Source organism: Sylvia atricapilla, chromosome W, assembly GCF_009819655.1.
Source record: "Sylvia atricapilla isolate bSylAtr1 chromosome W, bSylAtr1.pri, whole genome shotgun sequence".
NCBI lineage: Eukaryota > Metazoa > Chordata > Aves > Passeriformes > Sylviidae > Sylvia > Sylvia atricapilla.
In genome coordinates this window covers 12,587,986-12,611,442 of record NC_089173.1, presented here as the reverse complement: position 1 = coordinate 12,611,442, position 23,457 = coordinate 12,587,986, and the positions used below count along the sequence as shown (strand labels likewise).

At 37.2% G+C, this 23,457-nt stretch overlaps 1 protein-coding gene across 1 annotated transcript in view; it reads right to left on the bottom strand.

Moving 5' to 3' along the window:
• LOC136373303 (nipped-B-like protein) overlaps nucleotides 1-23,457 on the bottom strand; it is a 182,364-nt gene that overhangs the window by 133,550 nt on the left and 25,357 nt on the right. Inside the window, 3 exon segments of the mRNA XM_066338198.1 lie at nucleotides 5,579-5,709; nucleotides 6,824-6,989; nucleotides 8,662-8,805. Of these exon segments, the coding sequence (XP_066194295.1) occupies nucleotides 5,579-5,709; nucleotides 6,824-6,989; nucleotides 8,662-8,725 (361 nt within the window). The 5' untranslated portion in view covers nucleotides 8,726-8,805.

The following is a 23,457-nucleotide window of genomic DNA, read 5'->3' as shown; positions in this document are numbered from 1 at the left end:
AAGTGACTTGTATCTATTTTTTTCTTGTGCAGAAAACATCTGGGCTTGTTATCCAAAACATCCATCCAGATAGAGAAGGACCTGGCCAGAGTCCCAGCTCTAAACTGGAGTGATGTCCCTTTATACATTTTAAAAACAAAGCTCCTAACAATAGCAACAACAAAATACTTAATCAATTAAAAAATTATGTCTTTTAAATAATTATCTTAAACTTAACTTACTTACTTAACTTACTTAACTTACTTCTTATCTTAAAACACAAAAACCTTACAAAATAGCTTACAATCTATAAAAAACTTAATATAAATTTTTTTCTTTTTTCTTTTTTTTTTTTCACAAACTTCTCAATGTTTCATCCCAGCTGTTTCTGTCAAAACCATCTTATATCTCAAAAAAACAACTAAACTCTGTAAATTAAATTAATATATTTTAACAAAACTTAAGTTTAAAACCTTCATACATTAAATCTTTATATTCATAAAATACAAATCTAGTATCACCCAAACTTTATTAACCTTAATCTTAAATTCAATTTATACTTAATAAAGCCTAAACTTAAAATAAATCTTATTATTACTTAAACTTCATAAATCTTAAATTTCACTTATACTTAACAAGGCTTAAACCTAAAATAAACCACAAAAAAATCATTTTTAATACAAATAAAATACTAAAACACAATCTAACTTGGATCCAAGTATGTCAAATTATTACAAGTAAAAATTCACTTTTATTTTAACAAAAAAAATGACTGCTGCATTTTCTTTCGTGTACTTTGCTTGTGATCATGGCACCTGCTTTGCAGGCATTTTGTAGTTTCCACATTTCTCCATCTCCTGCATTAGGAGTGGGGGCTTAGAACTCTTGTGAGGCACGTATTTTTCTCTCTCTCTCTGGGACCACTGTTTGCCCTGGAGACTGAAGCTGGAAAGCTGGAATTCTCCCATCCCTCGATGTTCATGGTGGAGGAGGGAACACCGTCCGCTGCTGCCGTGCCGTGCTGTGACCGAGCTGGCCGCACTGCCTCTCCTGCTGCCACCACTGTGGGAGCTGCAGCTGCTGCCTCCCCCCCCCATGCTCCGCCACTTCCCCGCTGTCCAGGGAGGGAGGGGCCCGCGCTGCCTCGCTCCAGTCTCTGCCTCTCACTCCGCCTCCTGTGTCGTCCCTACTGCCAGCCCCCCTTGTCACTCTCAGCTCCAGCTGACCTCTCGTGTTTTACCACACCCTCAGGGTCTGGCGGCTGAGCCACTTCCTGATCAGTCAGTTTGTTTCTGGAGCTGGCGAGAGAACTTCCGCTCCTGAAGCCACGAGGTCTATTCAATCCAGCAGAGTGCGGCAGGCAGGCGCCATTGTGCCTTTCTTGGGACAGGGGTTACAAACACTGAAAAAGTTCGCAATCTTGGAGGACTTTTGCATCTCTCTGCGTCATTCCTCGTCCTGTTAAAAGCCTGAATGGCAATCTCAGCAGTCAGGTAGTCTTGGCAGCCTTTGTTTTCAGCCGGGAAAGTCCACAAGGTAATTAAACTTTTTTTTCCAAACCACGACGAACTCCCGAGCCATTTTTATGTCTTTTCCACCTCCAAATGATACAGTCCCACAGTATTTTTTCCTACTTTCTTCACTCTGTCTCACTAAACACGAGCGATGGTCTGGTTACTTTTCCTCCTTTGTTTTCTTAGCCCATAGGGCTAGTCATTGTCCTAAATCTTTTCACCTCTCTTAAAGAGAATATTTGAGAGGAGCCGTGTAGCTGTCTGAAACTTCTATCCATATTTTTCCCTTGTTTCTTTGTTTCACAACTTCAGCTTGCAGCAGTGTACGTAGCTTACCTCACCAACCATGGCATGTTGCTGTGCTGCACTTTTCAAGCCACGCAAATGCCTTCCGATCTCCAGGCTCCCACTCTTTCTTCCCCTGCCGGGTCCGGCCGCTGCATGATCCCAGTCCAGAATCAAAGGACAGAGTCTTTCCGCGTTAAGGCGAAATCCCGCATCCGGGTACTTATCTTTACACATGAATTGCCCCGTCGCATCCCGGCAAAAACTTCAACCGCATCTAAGCACAGTGCTCTGTGTCCAGAACCACCAAATGGCCCGCGTCCAGGCCCTGCATCCAAGCGAAAACAACAGGTCCCAAGCTCGGGCACCACTATGTAGCAAGGGTCCCTGACTATTATGAGACTGGACAGAACAGATGACATGTCTAAACCGATGTGGCCATTATGTCAAATTCCCGTTTATTCTCAGCCTGCGGCGAGTTATATAGGTTCACTACATAGTTTACAGTTACAGGCTATACAAAGAATGCAAACAACCCTTATTTATCTAAGTCTTAAGGTGGCTAAAGTGTTAGAACTACAATTCTACATTTAGAAACCCATTACTTCCCAGAACATCTTAATATAAACTGTGAGTTTTCTACTGCACCATAACTATGAATTTCTAACTGCGCCACTGTGGCCTGCAGGCCCTGTGGGCTCAGGGGCCCACAGGCTCTGCAGGCCAAAGGGCCCAGTCTGGAATTGCTCAACCTCAATCAATCCAAATATAACACTCTCTAAAAAAATCCCAACAGATATCTGCTGAAAGACAAAGCCAAAGTGTTGAGAAGACACAAAGAAATTATGAAATCTGAAATTAAATAATAGCCTAATTTTAAATAAATATGATAGCACCCAGAACTTTCTCTGTCGTTTGATTAAAAAGGTCTAAAATAAAATTAACATGTTGCCCTTGTACTGATGCTGCACAGTGATGTAACGCAGTCTGTTTAGACAACCTAGTAATAGAAAACAGTCTGAAAAATCTAATTTAAAATCTTATCTGTATGAACCCTGTTTCAACAAAGGGACTATTATCAAAAGACATGGAATAAAGGTTTGAACACTGCTGCTACTTTATCTGAAACAAAATATGCCAGCAATTGGGGGGAGCAGGGGGAGAGGGTGGTGCACCCAGGATACAAAACCGGTATTCAGATAATAAATCTTTCTTGCACTATTTGTTAATCATAACTAAAAACAATTCTTGCTCTGAACTTATTGTTGAGCTACAAATCAATATGACTGTGGAAAAAACATCAGCACAGAATTCTGCTTGTGCTTTACCTTATATTCGCATGTATTCAACACATAATATTTAGGTTTCTGAAGAGGCCTTTTTTTCCTGACAAATTGTACTGAATCAAGATTTTTTTTTCCACATTTAATGTAATTCTTTAGCCCAGTGGTCTTTCTATTCTTGCATTAGAAAAAAGGCTGAAAGAAATGAATTTAAATTCAGTTTGTCCATACTAATGCTGGAACTGATGCTCAAGGGATCATGGTGCAGAGGCCCACCCCAGTCAGACTAAATAGACATGGGGTCCCAGTGCCTTCTTTCCATCTCAGTTCTGGGCATTACAAATACTGGATCATAGTACCCAGCACTGACTTCACCACATGCTGGACTCAACAGAAGGCAAAAGGACAATATTCAGAAATAAGACAGTAAGGAAAACAGAAGAGATTAATTTGAAATACTAGAAAAGAACCTAAATTTCATTCTTATGTCTGACAAAATGCATTACATAAGATCTCTACCAAACTCTCAAGTGCTCTACAAATCATGACTTCACAGAGATTACAAAATATGTTCAGAAAGCAAAAGAAAGCCCAATCTTTGCTGCCAAAACACATCAGTATACCCTCCTTTGGCCTTGGAGATGTGAATGGGATGTACTAACAGCTAACATGGCTGCCACAATTTTCCAGCATCTAGCTTAGAGATCCTCCTATTTCCAGGTAAGAGTATGGTCTTTTTCCATAGAAAATAAAGTCACACTTCACCTAGCTTTTCCAAACATTTGTTACAGGGCCTTCTTCCTCTCAAAATACTTTGTGTACAGCTATACTTTTCTCCTCTTCCCCCTTTCTTTCAATGTTTCCCATTTCACACTCACACTGCAATATTTGCACTGGTACAAGTATTCAGAATTATGTAAAATAAAATTAAATATTCAAGTAGGATCTAAAGTCTGATCTCTTTTGGTTCTCTGAAAGCACTTTGTTAACTTTATTAAAATAGCATCAACTATTCTTTTAAGTTTTACATTTAACCAGTTTTTAATTCTGTACTAGTACCTCCCTTCAAGCATAGGCAAAAGCACATTTACTAAAGACAGGTGGTTTTATTTCAGTAAGGATTATTCTTAATCTAGTGAATCAAGCAGCAAAAGTGTTTCCCCCTCTGAAGCACAGAATTAGCAATAATTAGAAAGAAATTAACTTGCTTTATCTTCTTTCTTTCAAAAGTCTTTGCTGGAACAAATAATTTCATAAATAATGCCTCCCTTTTGCACTGGAAAATAATTATTTTACTCTACAAAACTGGTGGGAAAATGTGTGTTATCAACATTATTCTCATACTAGATCAAAAAATCACACAACTGTACCAGTTATTAAGAAAAAAATGAACTCTATGCAAACCAAAACCAGGACAAGTGTATGTTCTTTGTGGAACCACGATGCAAAAACTTTCAAGACAGTCACAACTCTTCCAGCAGCTGGAAAAATTATACTCTGCAACAGCTACCTCCAAACTCAGAACCTGGAGACTCTTTTCATACTTAAAATTTCAGGATATATGTATCAACGACCTACTAAATATTTAGCACTGTCTTTCACATTTTCATTCCTGGAAATTTCTGCATTCTTTCAAGGAACATTATGTGTTCTGTCCTTAGCAAGTTCTTTTCAAATGTTGTATTGCTTTTTACTCACTAGCCTAGGTGAATGAACTTAATAATCAAATTTTATTATTTTTCCCCCTCCAAAAACACCCTAACACTTTCTAATCCCTGTGGATTCCAGTAACACTTCTATTTATATCTCTACAATGCTAGCGAAGCTTTATCCTCACATTGTGAAAACACTGAAAATCCCCCTACTCATTTCATAGTTTAGTATTTAAAGAAAATATTTCAAGTGCAAATGAAGAAGTCTCCAGATATACAAGTAGAATCTGTCCGATTAATCCTGTGCTTGGTCTCTCCTCATCTCCATCTTTGCTATCCAGCAGTATATCTCACTAAACCTCAGAAAAGAATTAGCTATCGAAACAGTAAAATCTGTAGAGCATCACAAATTGCTGAGAAGAGGAATGGCAAGGAGGAGATGTTACATATGGTTCATTCAACCTTATTCTTTACCTCAGAACTATTGTACAGATTTTTAATATAGAACAAGGAATCTTTTCCTAACTTCAATTTACTACAGCATTTAAATAAATAAACCTACCTATAAAGAAATTCAAATAAAATTACTTTAAAATAAAAGCCAATCACTCATCCTAGAAATTAAACTTTGTAGAGAAATTCAACATTATGTTTTACAAAAACACCTAGTAGAGTATATTTCTGTGCTTATTCTAATACAATCACTCTTAGAGGATGTCATGACACATAGCTTTATATCATTATCAAATACAAGATGAGGCATAAATATCACAGTTATGCTCCCTACATATTTGTGGTTAGTATCAGCCCCCTAAACTTACAGAACAACATAAAACTCAATCAATAATCAATCAAAAATCCTTACCACTTTGAACGCCATATCTGTTTTGCATGCTTTTCTCCCTGAAAACATTAGGATTCCTTGCCAGGACAGCCTGCAGCAAGACTGGTATATCTCCCTCTGGATCATCACTGCCAAGGTTATCTTTCAATTCTCTGGAATTGTGGAAGCAAACAAATAAAGAGGCAAATGCATTTTCAAATTATAAGAAACCATGAGTCAAGTAAAAAACCCCAAACAACTGAAACCAAACAAAACCAAACCAAACAACAGCATTTTACTGTTAAAATACAGAAAAAAACCCCACCAAATCTGCACTGCACCACTGTTCTCTAAATCTACTTTTTTTCCTCTCATGCTAAAGGAATGGCAGAAAAGGTATTCCTACTAGTCTTCAAAATTATTTTCTGTTAATAAGCACTTATATATACATGGCTGTCAGTTTCTGATGATTATAACATTTTCTATGTCCATTTCTGTATTGTGATCTCCATAAAAGAAGAATGCTTTGTCATAACATCCAGAAAGTACTATTGTAGAAGTGAAAATAAGATATGCATAAATGCATAATATTCACATTGCAGGCCAACACTTTGAAAATATTTTATTTTAGAAGGGGAAATTGGCATATCTTTGACATCACAGGATTCCCTCTGAACCTTCAAAAAGTTTCTGAAAATGCATCCATATTATCACTTTTTCTTTGCATTGATGACTTTGAAGAGCTACTTTCATTTGATCAAAATAATAGATTGGAACATGTAGGAAAAAGACAGGGCTGTCCGCATAAGACAATTCAAAGAACACCAGTGAAAAATGAAAAAAACAAAATACTTACTGGTTCAACTCTTAAGTATTTTAAGTTCAATAGCTAATCAGAACTGACATAGATCTTGCATGGGTGTCTCAAAAAAGTATCTTTTTGTGTAATACTGGGTATAAAATTTGTCAGTGTACATAACTAACAAAAGTGGAACACAAATTACTTTTGCACATTCAATAACACAAACTTTGCCCTCCTAACTAGCAAGAATGGAACAAGTAGCATACTTATTAAAAAAAATTAGTTATGCATAACAGCTGTTGGACAATTACTAGCATTCCGACAGAAACAACTGATTCTTATACAGCAGTAACCTGCTAAGCTAGCCTAATAAAAAAACCTGCATGTTCTAATTTTCAGATACTAACACCCTTCTCAATTCAGTTCAGTTTAATTTAATGTAATAAGGATGGTGATCTGATATAGTTGAAGTTCAAAATACATACATGTGATCTGTTGACACCTGATTGAGACTGTGGATGAGCTGTGAAACCAAGTTTTCATCCCTGCAAGCCAGAAGGCAGTTCACCTCTTCAGCTATCCGTCCATTGAAAAGCAGGCTTTTTGTTGTGGTAGCAGGTAAAGGTGATGGAAGAGGCAGCTGGTTCAAAACTGTTATCAGAAAATAGAAAGGAGTTCAGAATCATTTCATGAAACAAGACCATACAAAGACAGACACTTTCATACTCCATCATGTGATTAAGAAAAAAAAACTGACAACTATATTACTTGCATTAATTACCTTGAATGTGCCTTGAAACTTGGAAAAAATAGCAAGATTAGCAAAACATTTATTAAAACAGTATAAATTCAGCTAGTTTATTGACCCTACTCTACTGCCTCTACTCATCAAGTCCTCCATGTTTTTAGGGCAACAGGACATGTCAATTCCAGTACCTTCTTTTCACACAGAGAGAAATAAGGTGAAGCAGTGACATGTCTTTCTCTTTCATGCACTCCTGACTTTCTGAACATCAGAGAAATATGGCAGAAAAAGAAGCAAACACTCCTAACATAAGGGCTAATCCCACTAAAGGTAATTCAGTGTTTTAAGGAACTCTTGCACCAGGAGTCTGGCCAGTGACTTCTATCAGTAAAGTATTTTGACTTGAGAACCATACCTGCAAATAATTAGTGCCAGAAAATTGTCCATAGCCCAGAAACTTATGATTTGTGTCCTGATGGCCCATTATTATACACACATAATGGTACATATATACACATATAAATACATAAGCAGCATCTTCCAATTTCATAATTCAGAATATCAGAAAGACATGAAGTGTTCCCCCCCCCTCCATTGAATAAATTTGCTTTTTTTTACTATAGGCAATTAAATTCAATTGCTGGGTATATACTTTCAGTGTCTCTTGAAAAGTCTTCAAATTTCAACAGCATAATAATAAAACAAGAGTTCAGAATAAGCACTTGGATCACTGAGTCCAGTTATGCTCAGACAGACATCTGAGCTATAAACTCTTGCTTACACTTTATAAAAAAAGATGCATCTTTGTCTCGATTTCTCTTATTGGAATGGCTGGTTTAGGACATCATTATAGTAATGATAAATGTCCTCTAAGTTTCCACTAGAAAATTATTTTTGGTCAGATTATAACCATTTGGTTTTGTGCCAGCATCAGCTTTTAATGTAAATAGTTCTTTTTCTTTCCTTGCATTTTTTCTTCCTGACATATTTAAAGACAGTACACACACCTCATCTACTCACCGCCAAGAAACAAGCCTCATAGGTTCAGCTGCTTATTTCCTTTCTAGAAGCCACTCTGCACTTGTTAAATAGAGCAACTTTTTTGTACTTTGTCCAAAACTAAGGAACCAGGTTTCAAGTCTATTCAGAACATTCCACAACTCTCTATCTAAACATCAGTCTAATCATCTCTCTCTCTCTCCAGTGAAGATGATATGTATGTTTTAGAGAAGTATTTCATAATTGATATGTTTTTCTTTATTTGTGGGGTTTCCAGATATGTTACCAAATGATATTCCAAACAACGAATTTTTATTTTTTTTGTTTTGGGTTTACTTAAAGGCACTTTTTTTAAACCTACATGTTTCAATTAGCATATTCTGTTTAAATATATTTTTAAAATTCTAGGAAGGACAAGAAATATTTTAATACCAAATCTGATTTTGAACAGATGTACTTTTAAGAACTTTAAAAATAAAACTATTTTTAGTATTTTGAAAATGCAGGTATATTTTTTGTGAAGAGGTAGAAGGGAACATAGCAAAGACAAAAAAAAAAAAAAAAAAAAAGAGTACTTACGGTCTGTAAGACTAGCAATCCCTGCAAGAGTAGTGATGGGAACATGAGGCATATCCCCATTCATCCTGAAGTTCTGGGATGGCAGCGACTACACAGATATTTTAGTTCAGGTGCCAGCTATCATTACTTCCCATCTCCCAAGCACTAAAAATACAAACAAACAAACACACACACACACAAAAAAACAAAACAAAACAAAAAAAAACCCACAAAACCAAATTAAAACTCTCAGTTTACTTAAAATAATTTTAAATTCAATAACATAAATGAAACATAGATCATAATCTCAGATGCATAGTAAGCAAATTTTGTCAAAAGTGGGTAGAACAATGTATAATTTAATATCAAATGGCATTAAGCAATCAAAATGCAAGCTTCCAGTTCCAGAAGTAGAGTCTGTCACCAAAAAAGATGCAACATAAGGCAATCAAAAGACAATTTGCTCAGGTTATATGATACCAATGCAAAAATTGGCAACAAAACTTTTTTTTGGCTCATAATGAAGTGGACAGCACTTAATCCATTATCACTTTAAGCAATTAGCTACTATATTCACTTCCCAGTTTTGGAGGAGATATTTTTCATATAAGAAGTAAGCAAAAACAAAAGGAATTATTTACAGGTGCAAATGTCAAACAGTAAGCAAAGTGACAAATACAAAATCTTAGTATATTTTTGTCATGGTTTAACCCCAGCCAGCAGTTAAGTGCCATGCAGCTGCTCATTCCCACCACCCATCCACCCCAGGTGAGATGGGGAAGAGAATAAGAAAAAGGCAAAAATCCATTGTATAAGAACAGTTTAATAATTTAAATAAAGTAAAATATACTACTACTACCGCTAATTGTAATGAAAAGGGAGATTAAAAAAAAAAAGTGGAATAAAACCCAAGAGAAATAAGTGATGCGCAATACAATTGCTCACAACCCACTGACCAATGCCCAGTCTGTTCCCGAGCAGTGATCGGCCTCTTCCAGCCGACTCCCCTGGTTTATATACTGGGCATGAGTCCTATGGTGTGGAATATCCCTTTGTCCAGTTCAGGTCAGCTGTCCCAGCCATGCTCCCTCCCAGCTTCTTCTGCAGCTCCTCTCTGGCAGAGCCTGAGATGCTGAAAAGCCCTTGACTCAGGGTAAGCACTGCTCAGCAAAACCCAAAACATCAGTGTGTTCTCAGCATTAATCTGTACTGAATCCAAAACACAGTGCTGGGCCAGCTACTGAAAAGAAATAAACTCTGTTCCAGCTGAAACCAGGACAACTTTAAAAAATAGTATTTCAAAATTTATCAGAAAATATCTCTTCAATATTAAACACTCTCTGGTCAAACTATTACCAGTAACTGTTTCAACCCCTCTGCAGAAAGAAAAGGTTTAGTCACCACTGAACTAGTTTATTTCCTGTAAAACAGCATAGTTTATATTCAACTACTGGAAAGGAATTTGTTCATCTAGTTTTTACTCATCCCAATTATAAGGAAGTCCACACTATTTAAAACAAACAAAAGAACAAAAAAAAAATCCCACCACTACCAACCCCCCCCAAAAAAAGATCATCACAATAATTTGAACTGCATTTCCAAACCAACAAAAATTTACAAATACCACACATTACAAACAACTATTGTTATACTAATGAAATGAAAAAAATTGAGCATGATATTTTCTGAAGACAAAATAAAGGAATTTGTTGTATATACATTTACTTATAATAGGCTCCTGTGTTAATTCATGAAATAGTAAGACTTCGGTCAGCATTTATGTTGTTTACTTAAGATTCTGAAATAGTGATTTGTTTATACTTACTTTACAAGTCAAGAGTTTTGCAAATTACATATACAATTCATACAAACCAAAATATCACTGGCATTTCCACAATAATCTTTATTTCATTCTTTCTTATGCCACACCAATGACAACACATAATACCACTGCTAATACATATGTACAGATTCCAAGCAAAACAAAGAAATAATGTTCTAAGTATTTTTCCTGCACAAAATTTTCATGAACTAGTGAAGGTAACTTTTCAGTGTTTCCCTATCTACACACAACTAAATTCTTTTGGGTGGGAGTGGGGGTGGTGTGGTGTGACAAGGGACAACACAACCAATACACAAAAAATTGCCACCCAGCACTGAGTTAACTACTTTGCTGCACCTGCCACAGGCTCATTCCCACCACTAAATTACATTTGTTTGTTAAAAATAATAATACATTACAGGTGCAGAAATCTAGTTAAGGAAACTGCTGCAGATAGATATATGCTGTGTGGGTTGCTCTGTTTAGGTTTTTTTATTAATCCAGGAGAAAACAGACTTCAAACACACAGAGCAGTTTCAAATGCTACTTGATACTGAAGCTTCTTTACCTGAAATGAATACCAATATACAAAGAATTTCAGTTGTTTCTTAGTCCCATAAATAAGCAATTCTAAAGAAAAAAAAGGGACCTAACTTTTACCACAGTCTGCAACAGCAAATGCACAAGAGCTAACAACACTTTTAGAACTTAAGTTTTCATTTAAAGGTAAGTTAAAGAACACATTTCACACATAAGTTGTACATACAAGAAAAAGACCATGTCCAATGAACTCTCCTCTGACTTAAACTGCATCAAAACTGATTAAGGTCACATAACTATTCAGCATTATTGGAAATCCCATATGTAACACAGACAAGGAGGGGGGAGGGAAAGAATTAGTTTACTTTCCCTTCCTGCTCACCGTGGAAAGCTGTAAACATCAGAGACAGTCACTAATAATGCAAGTTCTTTCCTGGTATTACTGCTACAGTAATTATACAGATATTAAATGGAAAAAAATCCCTCCAAAACTAGACATTTAAATTTGATACCTTCTCCACAGATACATAAGAAACATGAACTGGAAAGATCCAGATCCAAAAGTGGAACAAGTACAGACAACTAGCTGTTGCCTCAAGTTTGCCTGCTTTTCACTGTTTGCATTTGTCCTCACACAGCTTCAAGTAAACTATGTATATTTTTAGAAATTATCTATTTGTTTACATATTTCTCCTCTGGGAGGAGAAAGATGATTGATGGTGATGTTCACCAACAAGGTCGAAGAGGTGGCTACCTGTGTAGCCAATCTTGGCCTGTCTGTAAAATTGTATATATACAAAGTCAGAAAAATAGAACTTTCCTGCTTGACCTCCTGCTGCCTGCTTCATTCTTTCATGTCCCTAACAGCGACAGCTAGCTAGGATGGTCAGAGAAAAAGTTTTCCAAGAGGAGTGTAGAAGGGGCTGGTTTGTTCAGCTAACAAAACAAAGGTCAAGAGGAGATGTGGCTGCTCTTTCTACAGCAGTCAAAGAAGGTTACAAAGGAAGAATGCTCAAAATATCGAGCAATTAGGGAAGAAAGTTGACAGCTCAAGATGTTCTTTCACACAAAATATCAAAATATCATGCAGCAATTAAGGGCTTGACAAGCCAGACAAGTCAAAACACACAAGTTATGTTGTGTTTTGGTTTTTCATTCCCAACTCTAACAAGTCATTGATCAATATTTAGAAACTTTTGTATAATCAACTTTGTGCAGTAGCTACTACCAGTAGTAGTGCAGCATTTCTACCTCTAGACTGAAAATAAATCTGTTACTTTATGTCTTGGGGATGGCTTTAATCCCATATCCTTTTGTTGATGCTGTTGTTTTTGTTTTGTGTCAAGAATGGTCGTTGCCTCCCCTGGTTCCAGGACTATCGCGATGGGTGAGAGGCAGCCAAGAATCCTGTGAGGGTTGGGGGCCGGGGGCTGCTGCTTCCTTACGTTGGGGGGTGATCGACTCAGGAGCCACGCGGCACGGGTGTCCAACTGGATATCCTGTTGCCCTGTGTTTTTTGCCTGTTTCTTTTTTTTTTTTTTTCCCTTTTCCTTTGACACTGTGACTGGGGCTTGCTGGCTTGCACTCCCTCTGTGTGACAGCCCAAACCCTGGAACCAGCCATAGCCAGTGAGTTATCCAAGGGAGCAATCCTCTGCCAGCCCTGCTGTTTTCTGTCACTGCTTCAGGGCTTTTTGCTACACTTTAACTCTACACCCTGTACCCGCCCAGACACCCCACGGCTTCTGGCACAGCTCTGGAGTCTTTGCTACACTTTGTTTGCCACCCTGGGTGTGCCCACCTCTGCTGTTCCAGCCTGCTGCTCTGAGGTTTCCTGCTGCAGTCTATTCAGCTTCCTGAATGGCACTGAGAGCAGCTGCTTCTTGTGCGTTTGCAAAGGAAAGCTCCTTCTCTCTCTCTCCCACCGGCTAAGCTGCCATTAGCACATGAAGAGGAGGCTGAGGTCCCACCACAGCGCCCACTGCAGCCATGGGGGAATCATCGCACCTGCCCTGCCTGGCCAGGAGCCAACAGTGCCCCTGCCGGCTGTGACTGTAACTACATCAATGGGGAAAGTGCTTGATGGCTGAGGGAAGGCTCATTTTGGGGCTTTTTTTTTTGTTTGTTGTTGCTGCTGTTGCTGTTTCTTTTGTTATACATATACATAGTAGTAAAGAGGTGTTATTCCTTTTCCCAATCTTTGCCTGAAAGCCTTGTAATTTCAAAGTTATAGTAATTTGGAGAGAAGGGAGTCATATTTTCCATTCCAAGGGAGGTTCCCACCTTCCTTGGCAGACACCTGTCCTTTAAACCAGGACACCTTAATATTAGCTGAATTAAGGAAATCAAAGAACTGTTGCATTGAAAAGCTTTTGAACAATGCATCATTGTTGCAGTTCAGAGAAGTAGAAACCCAATTTACATATATGCAAAGATAGACTTGCATATTCAGTATATACATATACTCTTGCTGCTTTATAAGAAAAAACAGATATTTTAAAAGACATTCCAGGGAGGAGGAAACTACAGTGCACAAAGGAAGTGATACAAAGAACCCCTGTGAGAAAGGGAAACAGAGAAAAGGCAGCAGATATTGAGAATAATGTATGAAAATCTATCATAATATACATAATATACAATTTAAAAAAAGTGAAACCAAGATGGCAAGGGCAGTAATACTGAAAAATTTTATGGTACAGGTAATAACTACACATTTAAAGCACTACTTCTGTATGTTACCCTCTTCTCTTTTTGTTGTCAATTATATATATTCTCATTTACTGCAAATTAACATTCCAAAGAAAATTCCTACTGAAATGTTAAATTTTAAAGGTTGTTCATTGGTTGGGGTTTTTTAAAGTGTATTGTGGTTTAACCCAGCTAAGCACCATAAAGCCATTCCCTCACTCCCCCTTCCCCAGTGGGATAGGGAGAGAATCTGAAAAAAGGTAAAACTCATGGGTTGAGATAAAGCGTATTGGGTCTGGCTAACCTGTAGTTCAGCTTTGCATTGGTAACTAGAAAGGTGTTGAGAACACACCAGTGTTTTGGCTTCTGCTGAGCAGCGCTGGCACAGCATCAACGTTGTTTTTCCAACATTCCCCCTAGCTCAGATAGAAAAGCTAAGGGAAGGAGGAAGGGAAGGCATTTGTTATTCTACAGTGTTTGCCTTCTGGAGCAACCACTACACGTGCTGAAGCCCAGCTTCCTGGGAAGCGGCTGAACATCACTCAGTGATGGGAAGTAGAGAATAAAATATATTGTCCTTTTTTCCCTTTGCTTGCACACAGAACCTTTGCTGTTGCTTTAGTAAACTGCCTTATCTTGACCTACAAGGGGTTTTTTTTCCATCTTATTTTCTCCCCTTTCTCTTTTCCTCTTGGTTGAAATACATTCTTGTCCCCTCAACAAAAATACCAGTTCTTCCATGGCTTAGATGTAACAATATATCTGTATAATGGGCCATTCTGATGCATCAGCCAAACTATTTGTGAGTAATCTTACTAAACCACCTGCAGTTTTGTTATTAGAGCTCTCAGGAGTTTGTCAAGGTTACTGGGAAACAACGGGATCAAAGATGGGAGCAGAGAGCCTGAGAAACTGCCTGCAAAAAATGTAAACCTTAGATAGGGGAAGCACAATGTGAGGATGGACGCTTGACCAATTGGATGTTCTGAAGGATGTGTGCCTGCCTTATGAAGAAGCAGCTTAGCCAACCCAGAGATGCGTGCCCACGTGGACAGTAGACCTAGAGTCTATATCTGACATGTAATGTAAACAATAAACAGCTTCTGTTGGAATCATATTGATTCGATTTATTCAGTTTCCCGTTTCCCCCCTGCACTTAGCTACATACATTCAAGAGAACACTGAGGAAAAAAAAATAAAGGGAAAAATCTGTTTATGTGCAGTAATACACAGGCTCAGTAGTAATGGAAAGATAAGTAACACCTCAGGATTCAGAAATTTAGTATTTACATTTCAATGTTTCATTCCCCATATCCAAGAGTATTCTTTAACTTATATCTTTAGATTTAAACAGTAACTTTTTAGTGGGTCGACCTTGGCTGCCTTAGATGACTAACCTAATACACTTCTGAGAAAAAAAGAAATAAAATTAGATAGATTAAAATTAAATTTTAAAGAACTGCTAAAATATCAAATCTCTATAGCTTTCTTTTTCTAAAACATTTTTTTTAAATAGAACATGTTAAAGATAGTTCTGGTTTATGTAGTTTATATTATGAAATTTTTAGTTAGAATGAAACTACTTTAAAAAACTGTTTTTATTTCTTATATGTTGAATAGCATTGTACTGATATAATCACAGTACTATGCTCAAAGTTGATTTCTGCAGCTGCACAAAGTAAACCAGTACAACTCATTTATTAGTTACTTTATAATTTATGTGAGCAGTGAATTCTTCTTTTGAAACTGCAAACATGCTATTATAAATTTAAGAAGACTTGCCTCAACCAGTTTTAAGCTTCCACATTTTGCAATAAACTACTACTCTTATTAGTTATTACATGAAGCTCAGCTAGTTATCAGTTCATAAACTGTCATTTAAAAAAATTTAAAACCCCCACGCTTAAAGAATGAGAGAGGCAGAAAGAATGAATTATTATCCTCTCATTCTCATTCAAATAAGATGCCATGATTGAGTACATCAGACAGATTTAGGTACAAGAGGGCAAATTTCTGGTTTCTATACCAGAGCTACAGTTTGATATGACAGTACTTTTGCTACAAGTTTCCTGAATGAAATGCTTTTAAAAATACTTTAAAAATTACTACGGAAGGAGATAGGGTTGCCAAAACATAGTCTAACATTTAAGTTACATAGAAAAAAGAAACATACGCAATCACAATATAAAGCATTTTAACACTAATTCTATCTCAGAAGAAATCAGTATTGTAAGTGAGCAGTAATCAATCACTGATGCAGCTGCCTAAGGTTAAAATAGTAATGCAAGAAAGCAGAAACCTGATATGAAGCTAACTTGAACAACCAAAAAGGAGGGCAGCATGTGGGGGGAGGCAGAGAGAAAGGGGGGGGTGGGGGGAGGTGGGGGGGGTGGGTGTATTATCAGAAATCGAGAAGACTCATTATTACTGATAAAATCCCATGAAACACATCAGCATTTATAAAACCAGAACGTTTATGGCATATACAGAATAGTTTCACCTACAATACTGACTGCAAAAAATTAAGTTTGAAAAGAGAGATACAGAAATCCTAGAAGCACAAAAAATGAAATTCAGTGTAATAATGAAATTAATGTTTAGTTCAAAAAGTGATCAGGCAACAGACTGAAAAATGCTGACAAAGCAAGTGAAACATTAAAAAGTTTGAGATAAAAGTTATTTACCATAACTTCTAAATCAGTATTAACATAATGTTTTTTCCTAAAGCTATTCCAATAGTAGCTGCTCAAATCACTACAACTACTGTAACAAAAGAAATTTTAGTGAAAAGTACTGTACTGGGCCAAATGAGAGTTGCTTCTGAATATAAAGCAACCCTTAGAAAAAAATTCAGAGCAAAGAGCTTCTTCCTCTGTGGGTATTGTCACACTGATTTGGCCTCTGGTGTTCTATTCGATAACAATGACACTAATGCCTCTGCTGCTTATGTGCTAGTAGTGGCAGTGACACCACAATAAACGGCAAAAGAAGCCACAATAAAGGTGCTGGAAGAATACAAAAAATGAGGTCTGTGGACTCAAGGAAAGATGCACCCTAACACAGGTGTGCACCCACAGTTTCTACAAGGGTAGACTAACATAAAGCATAATTGTGTTTTGTACCTGTAATAACCCTTCCCTGAGGAGGCGAGGAATTGACACAAGCAAACAACAACAAACAAAACCAAACCAGACTAAATCATGTGCAAAGAGCAGATACCTATGGGTAGTATGCAGCTTCCCTGACCTATACTACATTAATGTCTAGCAGGAAATGTTTACTTTTCTTGCTACCTTGGAATCTCAAAGGGCGAAAATTCATTAGAACAGTTTCCTGAAAAGAATGAACAGCATTAGTATCTTTTTCTCTTAAAGCCATTTCCTTCTTGTAAGCACAGGAAGCTTTTTTGTTTTAATTTTATTTTCTATAAAAGTTAAAAAGCACTTATAAACAATGTTCTCCACTTTAAAATAGCATCTCAAATATTTCATTCAGGTGCCTTAGCACTAAGAACTCCTTAAAATGAGGCCATATCACATCCTTCATACACAAATAAATCAGTTATGCATCAAGAAAAAGCCTATTCATTAAGGCAACACAACCTGTCTCAAAAATTTGCAGAAAACAAAATTATATTTATAAAATATTGTGGTGATCAGCTAGTGTATATTATTTCAGGCAAAGAGGAAAATGCAAATCTCAGAATTACTGATTTTCAGGGAAACTGCCCAATGCATCATTGAAGCTATAAAAAAAAAAAAAAAAAAAAAAAAAAAACCAAAAAAAAACACCACTGTTGTATGGGAAAGTGTATTTCCTGCTATTTCATTAGAGAACTAATGCAAAACAGAATCTGTTTTAGGAGCCTTACTGTTGAGACAGCTCAGCTATTGCCTTAAAACATAGGGATTAAATTTAAGCGAATGGAAAGAAATCTTGCATCTGGTTTCAAAATAAGATACTACTGGCTCCTTCTCATTAAAAAAAGGAGTACCAGATCAAGTTCAACTGATAAGGTAGCAAAATCTAAACCAAAAATTGGTATATTTCATAAACTTAGTCTATATAAAATACATGTTATTTTTGCAGTTATGTTTACCAGTTCTGCAAAAGAAAGCAGCTAAAACTGTCAAGGAGAATCCAGTTATTCAGGGAATTTATTTCTGCTCCTTTACATCTTTTTAAATAATAAATATCTTCTTTATGAGCCTTTCAACATCAAAGATTCTGACACCACTGAGAGCTACTGAATTATTTTTATTCTGCAGAAGTAAAAACAGAATTAAACTGTAAAATTTAAACTTTGCTTGGAAGCAGTCATGATATTAAGCATAACTGAGAAATTTAAACATAAAGGGAAAACCCCAAGCTACTTCAGCAGTTCATACATTTATTATTTCCCATCTGTACTACATATTCCTCATGCAACTTCCATTGCAACAAAAAGTATATCTATAATGATGCTCTTTTTGGTGAACACAGCTTTTTCAACGTTTCAAGCAGCAGCTGATATTAGATACAGTCCATTGTATTCAAAAACGTATAGAAGAGTAAGAGCTATTAAAAGGGTTTGGTAGGTCAGCTCTACCAAATGGAAAGCATTTTAGGTTTCAAAACACATTTCTGTTAACAAAACAGTTGTGACAGAGAGGAAGTAGTAACTTGAGGTTTTTTTCAACTCCTTGACTGTCATTTATGTTAGCTGGTAGTAGCATTTTCCTTTTCTAAAAGCAACTGTGTACTTAAATTACTTACATTTTAAAGACTTTTAATTAGGTTGGATCTTAACTGGGCTGAAAACTTAGTGACTAAACACTGGACCAAAATCTATTCAATTCAGCAGTCTTTTTCAACTCTTAATCTTGCCCTTCTGTCTTTGAACATTCTCACGACTCATAACATTTATAAAACAAAACTGGCAAGAAATATACCTGTTGATTAAATAGCCGATTTTGCACAAGACTTCACATTACACCATTTTTGCCTCTTTTTTGGCTTTGAAAAACAATTAAAAGACCTCTAAACTTCTTTAATACACACTAAGAAAACCGATGCACAACTATAACATTTCTTTAAAGATCTGCAATAAATGCCAATGGAAAATTCTCTATTTCTGAATCTCCAAGGATGGAAACTCACTGAGAATTTATTTCCCTTTTAATCCAATCAGTATTTCCCTTACTGCACACAGCAACCGTAGCTTCTTTTGTTATGCACATCAGAGGAGCTTGTCTTCATCCTCTGTATAAACATTCATTAGCTAAAGGCAACATTTCAAGCCCTCTTAGTTTTTTTTTTCACCAGGGTAAACAAACCCAGCTACCTCAGATTCTTCTCCATTTCATGCTCCAGCCTCCTAACAATCTTGGTGTCACTCTGTCACAGTCCCTCCAGTTCATCAGTATCCTTTTTTTTTTTTTTGTAAATCATCATGGCATTTACATTCTGGTTTCAGACCATTTTTGTCCTCACAGGCTACAGCATACTTCATTGTCACAATTGTCTTCTCTGCATTTTGAGTCCATTTTTTCATCTTTTCCCATCAATCAGCTTCCATTTCTACCCCACTATCTTATAGCTTTAAGACTTGGCATAGTTTTTTCCCCACTTGATGCTACTTAACATTTACACAGTTTCACAACATGCTACATTCCATTTCCTCCATGCCATAAGTCCAGTTCCCTCTATGATTAGCCCCCTTCAGATTAACAGCCAAAAGCTTGGTTCTGTCTTCTGTATACAAAGTACATTTCCAATATTTACAAGTCCTTTGCACCCTTGTTGTGGTTTAGGAATGGCACTCCAAAACTACAAGCCACTCATCCCCCTGCCCCTCCAGTGAGAGAGACAAAAGACAGAGATTATGGGTTGAGATAAGAAAAATTTACTGGAAACAGCAATGAGATAAGAAACAAATTGTAACAGCAACAATATTAATAACAAAAGTATACAAAAAAAAGGGTGATTTACATCCAAAAAATTCTCACCCAGCTCAAACCCATGAAGTGGGCCCTGAGACAGTAAACAAAATGGCAGAGACACCCTCTGCACCCATACTTTTTCTCCCAGCCACCAGCCACACATCCTTCTTGGAAGTAAGAATTCCTTACTTCCACCCCCCCAGTGATGATCTGAGTGCTATAGAATAACAACCTAGACATGCCTACATGGCTCCAGGCTTTGCCCCCTCACAGCTACTGTGAAAAATTAACTCTGTCCTGGCAGAAAATCAGGACAATTCTCCACCCTGAAATCTCGTGAACAGTATTCTCTTTGAAAAGCATGGAACACTTGTTGATTGTCATACACAAGGTACAACTTGTATACCCTACTTATATAAACTTGTAAACATAACTATACTTACCTACTGTAAGAGATGGTCTGAAGATCCCTCATCTGCCTCACGACCATTGTCAAGGACTGAGACTGAAACCCCTAAAAGGACTCTAAAACCCCACCACAGGAGTGCTGGCCTGGCTGAGGTGGGACGTTTGCCAACTGTTGCCTGCAGGTGTGTTCAATGGAAAAAGCTATTCCCATCGGAACATCAGAACCTGCACAGAAACAATGGGCAAATCCCAGTGAATCGACTGTACTTGGTGACGGCTGTACCTGTTCTCGTTCTCTCAAAATGAACACACCGTAAAGATTTCCCCACCTTTTGGCCAACTGCCTGTTGCTTTGGAAAAAGACTATTAAGACCCCTGAGTTAACCAAAGACCTTGTGATCACCCCACGGAAGAAGACGGATCTATTGGCTGGACCACAAGGATTTTGTCTATTCGTTGGTAGCTATACCCACCCTCTCTTTCTCTTTTCTCGCTAACCTTTATTTCCTTTCAAATCCTTCTATCACATTTGCTGTTGGCAATCAATTAATGTGCATTTGTTTTGAATAATACTGAAATCCCCTCTGTGTTGTTTTTGCACTCTGAGATCAGTTAACGAACCATCACGACCCCCCTTGTATTAGCGGATCATGACACCTACTTCATGTATCCACAAATTATCCCATCTTTCCTGAGACTGAAAGGTTATTGCAACTTTTGGTTTGAAAGGCAGTTACACAGCTGAAGTAATGAGCTAGTGTCTCATCATTTTCAAAAACTGCTAAATTCAGGAATTGATTTTATTATTTTCCTGATGAATTGCTGAATGAGTTTTAATTTAGCTTGGTACAATAACTGTGGTCATCAAGATCTTCTCTATCCATATATTGTCAATATTCTAGCTTAGAGCTGCTCTTCAGGCTACTGTGCATCAGGTAAACTAAGGTAATTGCATGTGACTTCCTGAAGCTTTGCAACTGAAAAACAGTAAAAGTAAAAATATACCTCTGTCAGTATTCAAAACTATTATGCTACCACACATTGACAATGGAAGTTCAGCACTAGAAAACATCTGCTTTATACATCAGCAAGCTTTCAATTTCATTTACTTTATGCTGACCCCTTCGAGGAAGCTGTGGACTGGATGAAGCCTCACCTCAGTCTCCTCCAGGCTGAACAAACCAAGTGACCTCAGCTGTGACTTGTAAACCTTGCCCTCAAGGCCCTTCACCATCTTGGTCACCCTCCTTTGGATGCTCTCTAATGGCTTTATATCTTTTTTATATTGTGGCAACCAGAACTGCCCCCAGGACTTGAGGTGAGGCCGCCTTAGTGCAGAGCAGAGTGGGACAATCCCCTCCCTTGACCTGCTGGTGATGCTGTGCCTGATGCAGCCCAGGAACAGTTGGCTCTCCTGGCTGCCAGGGAACACTGCTGACTCATATTCAACTTTCCATCAACCAGGACTCCCAGGTCCTTTTCCATGGTGCTGCTCTCCAGCCTCCTGTTACCCTGTCTGTCCATACACCCAAGGTTGCCCCATCCCAGGTGCAGAATCCAGCACTTGCCCTTGTTAAACTTCATATGGTTGGTGGTTGCCCAGCCCTCTAGACTATCTAGATCGCTCTGTAAGGCCTCTCTACCCCCAAGGGAGTCAACAGCTCCTCCTAGTTTGGTATCAATGGAAAGCTTAACATACATTCAACTCCTGCATCCAGATAATTTATAAAAACATTAAAAAGCACTGGGCCTGAAATATGTATTTCATATTGTAAGTTTGAATTCAATTAGAGACACAGAAATCTGAATCACCTCACTATTATTTTAATTTAGACCATTCACAACATAAATTAATTGAAATATTCTAATATATTGTGTACATAAACAGAAAAGTGGGAGCAAAAGTTGTATGATCAGTTGATAATACTCCCAAGACTTTCTCTAAATTAATGCATCAGGAAATAGGAAGAGCAAACAGAAAGTAATATAAAAAACAATAAATGCAGGACAAGCTGAGAGTCAGAGATGCTGAGTGAAAGTAATAGCACTACAGGTGCTGACATAAAGCACAGGAAAAATTCGATGTAAGAACTGAACTGTTTCAGTGGCTTACTAACACTGAAACCTATTGTTTTCACAGCACTCTGATTTGTTATTCATTTCAATGAGAAAGGATAATATAGTAAAATTTCTCATGCAAGTAAGGGTTGGATTGAGAAACAGGAAAAAGCACTAATTTCTTTATCTCCCTTTGCTGCTTCCTGTGCATTTGCAACTGCTAAAGCAAGAACAAATATGCCTCCTTTCCTACTACTGTTGCTACTGCCAACTGTTAAAAAATACTGTTTTGCAAAAAACTTTCCTCAAATTCACATATTCTGTCTTACTGTTTTCCTTTTCTCTCAGTTCTATTCATTGGCCAGGTTTCCTTCCATACTGTCCCCACTGCTTCATGCAAAGATCAAGAAAAAAATAGGATTAATCCTGCTCTTTCTGCTCTCTCAGGACAAGAGGGCAACACTGGTTTATTCAACATAAGTATTAGTAGAAACAGTGGTGACAAAGTGATGAAATCTTTGAGAGCACAGATGTGCTGAATTCTACTGTCCAGCTGGCTAGTATTTCCAAATTCTTAAATATTATACAGTAATAATTTAAACTTGAGATGTGTACCTGACTCCAGCTACACATGGGCAAATAGCTACAAAGAAAAAGAAAAAAAAAAGGAGGAAAAAAAAGAGACAGGGAAAGGTCACGGGAACTTGATCATCAATGATGAAAATTATTCACTAATGAAAGGCATCTCATCTCCAAGTACTATAGAGACTATCTGGTGATCTAAAGTAGATTTTTTTTTTGTTTCACCTGTTGCTATCATCTTATCAAGAGTTAGTCTACATGGGAAAACTGGTCACTTCAAACACTCACATCCGAATTTTCAGTCCACTGTTAAAAACCCTACTGGTCCCATGTACCAGACAAAAGCCTTTAGCTATTATAGCCCAATCCTAGGGATACCCATACCTCTAGCCAGATAATTTTATAATGACAAGCATCAATATGCCAAACATTATATGCAACAACAATGTAAAATAAGCTGAATTTTAAATAAAACCATATCCGATATCCATTTTAAAATAAAGATATACAGTTACTATAACATCCATTATTTAAATTGACATAAGAATTTCTAACATGTTGTGCAATCCACAAAACCTTACCTTACACCTTCTGCAATACAGCAGCATAACACTGGCAAGCTCTGGCTTTTTTCCCTGGTACTACTGCATAAAAAAAAAAAAAAAAATCTAAGACTTAAACAAGTTACTAATATTTCTATTTTTATACAGTATAAAAATCACCCCCGTTGGTCTCTGGAGAACCAAACCCATACCAGTTAATTGAAAGTTTTAGTCTACTGAATACACTGACTGAAAAA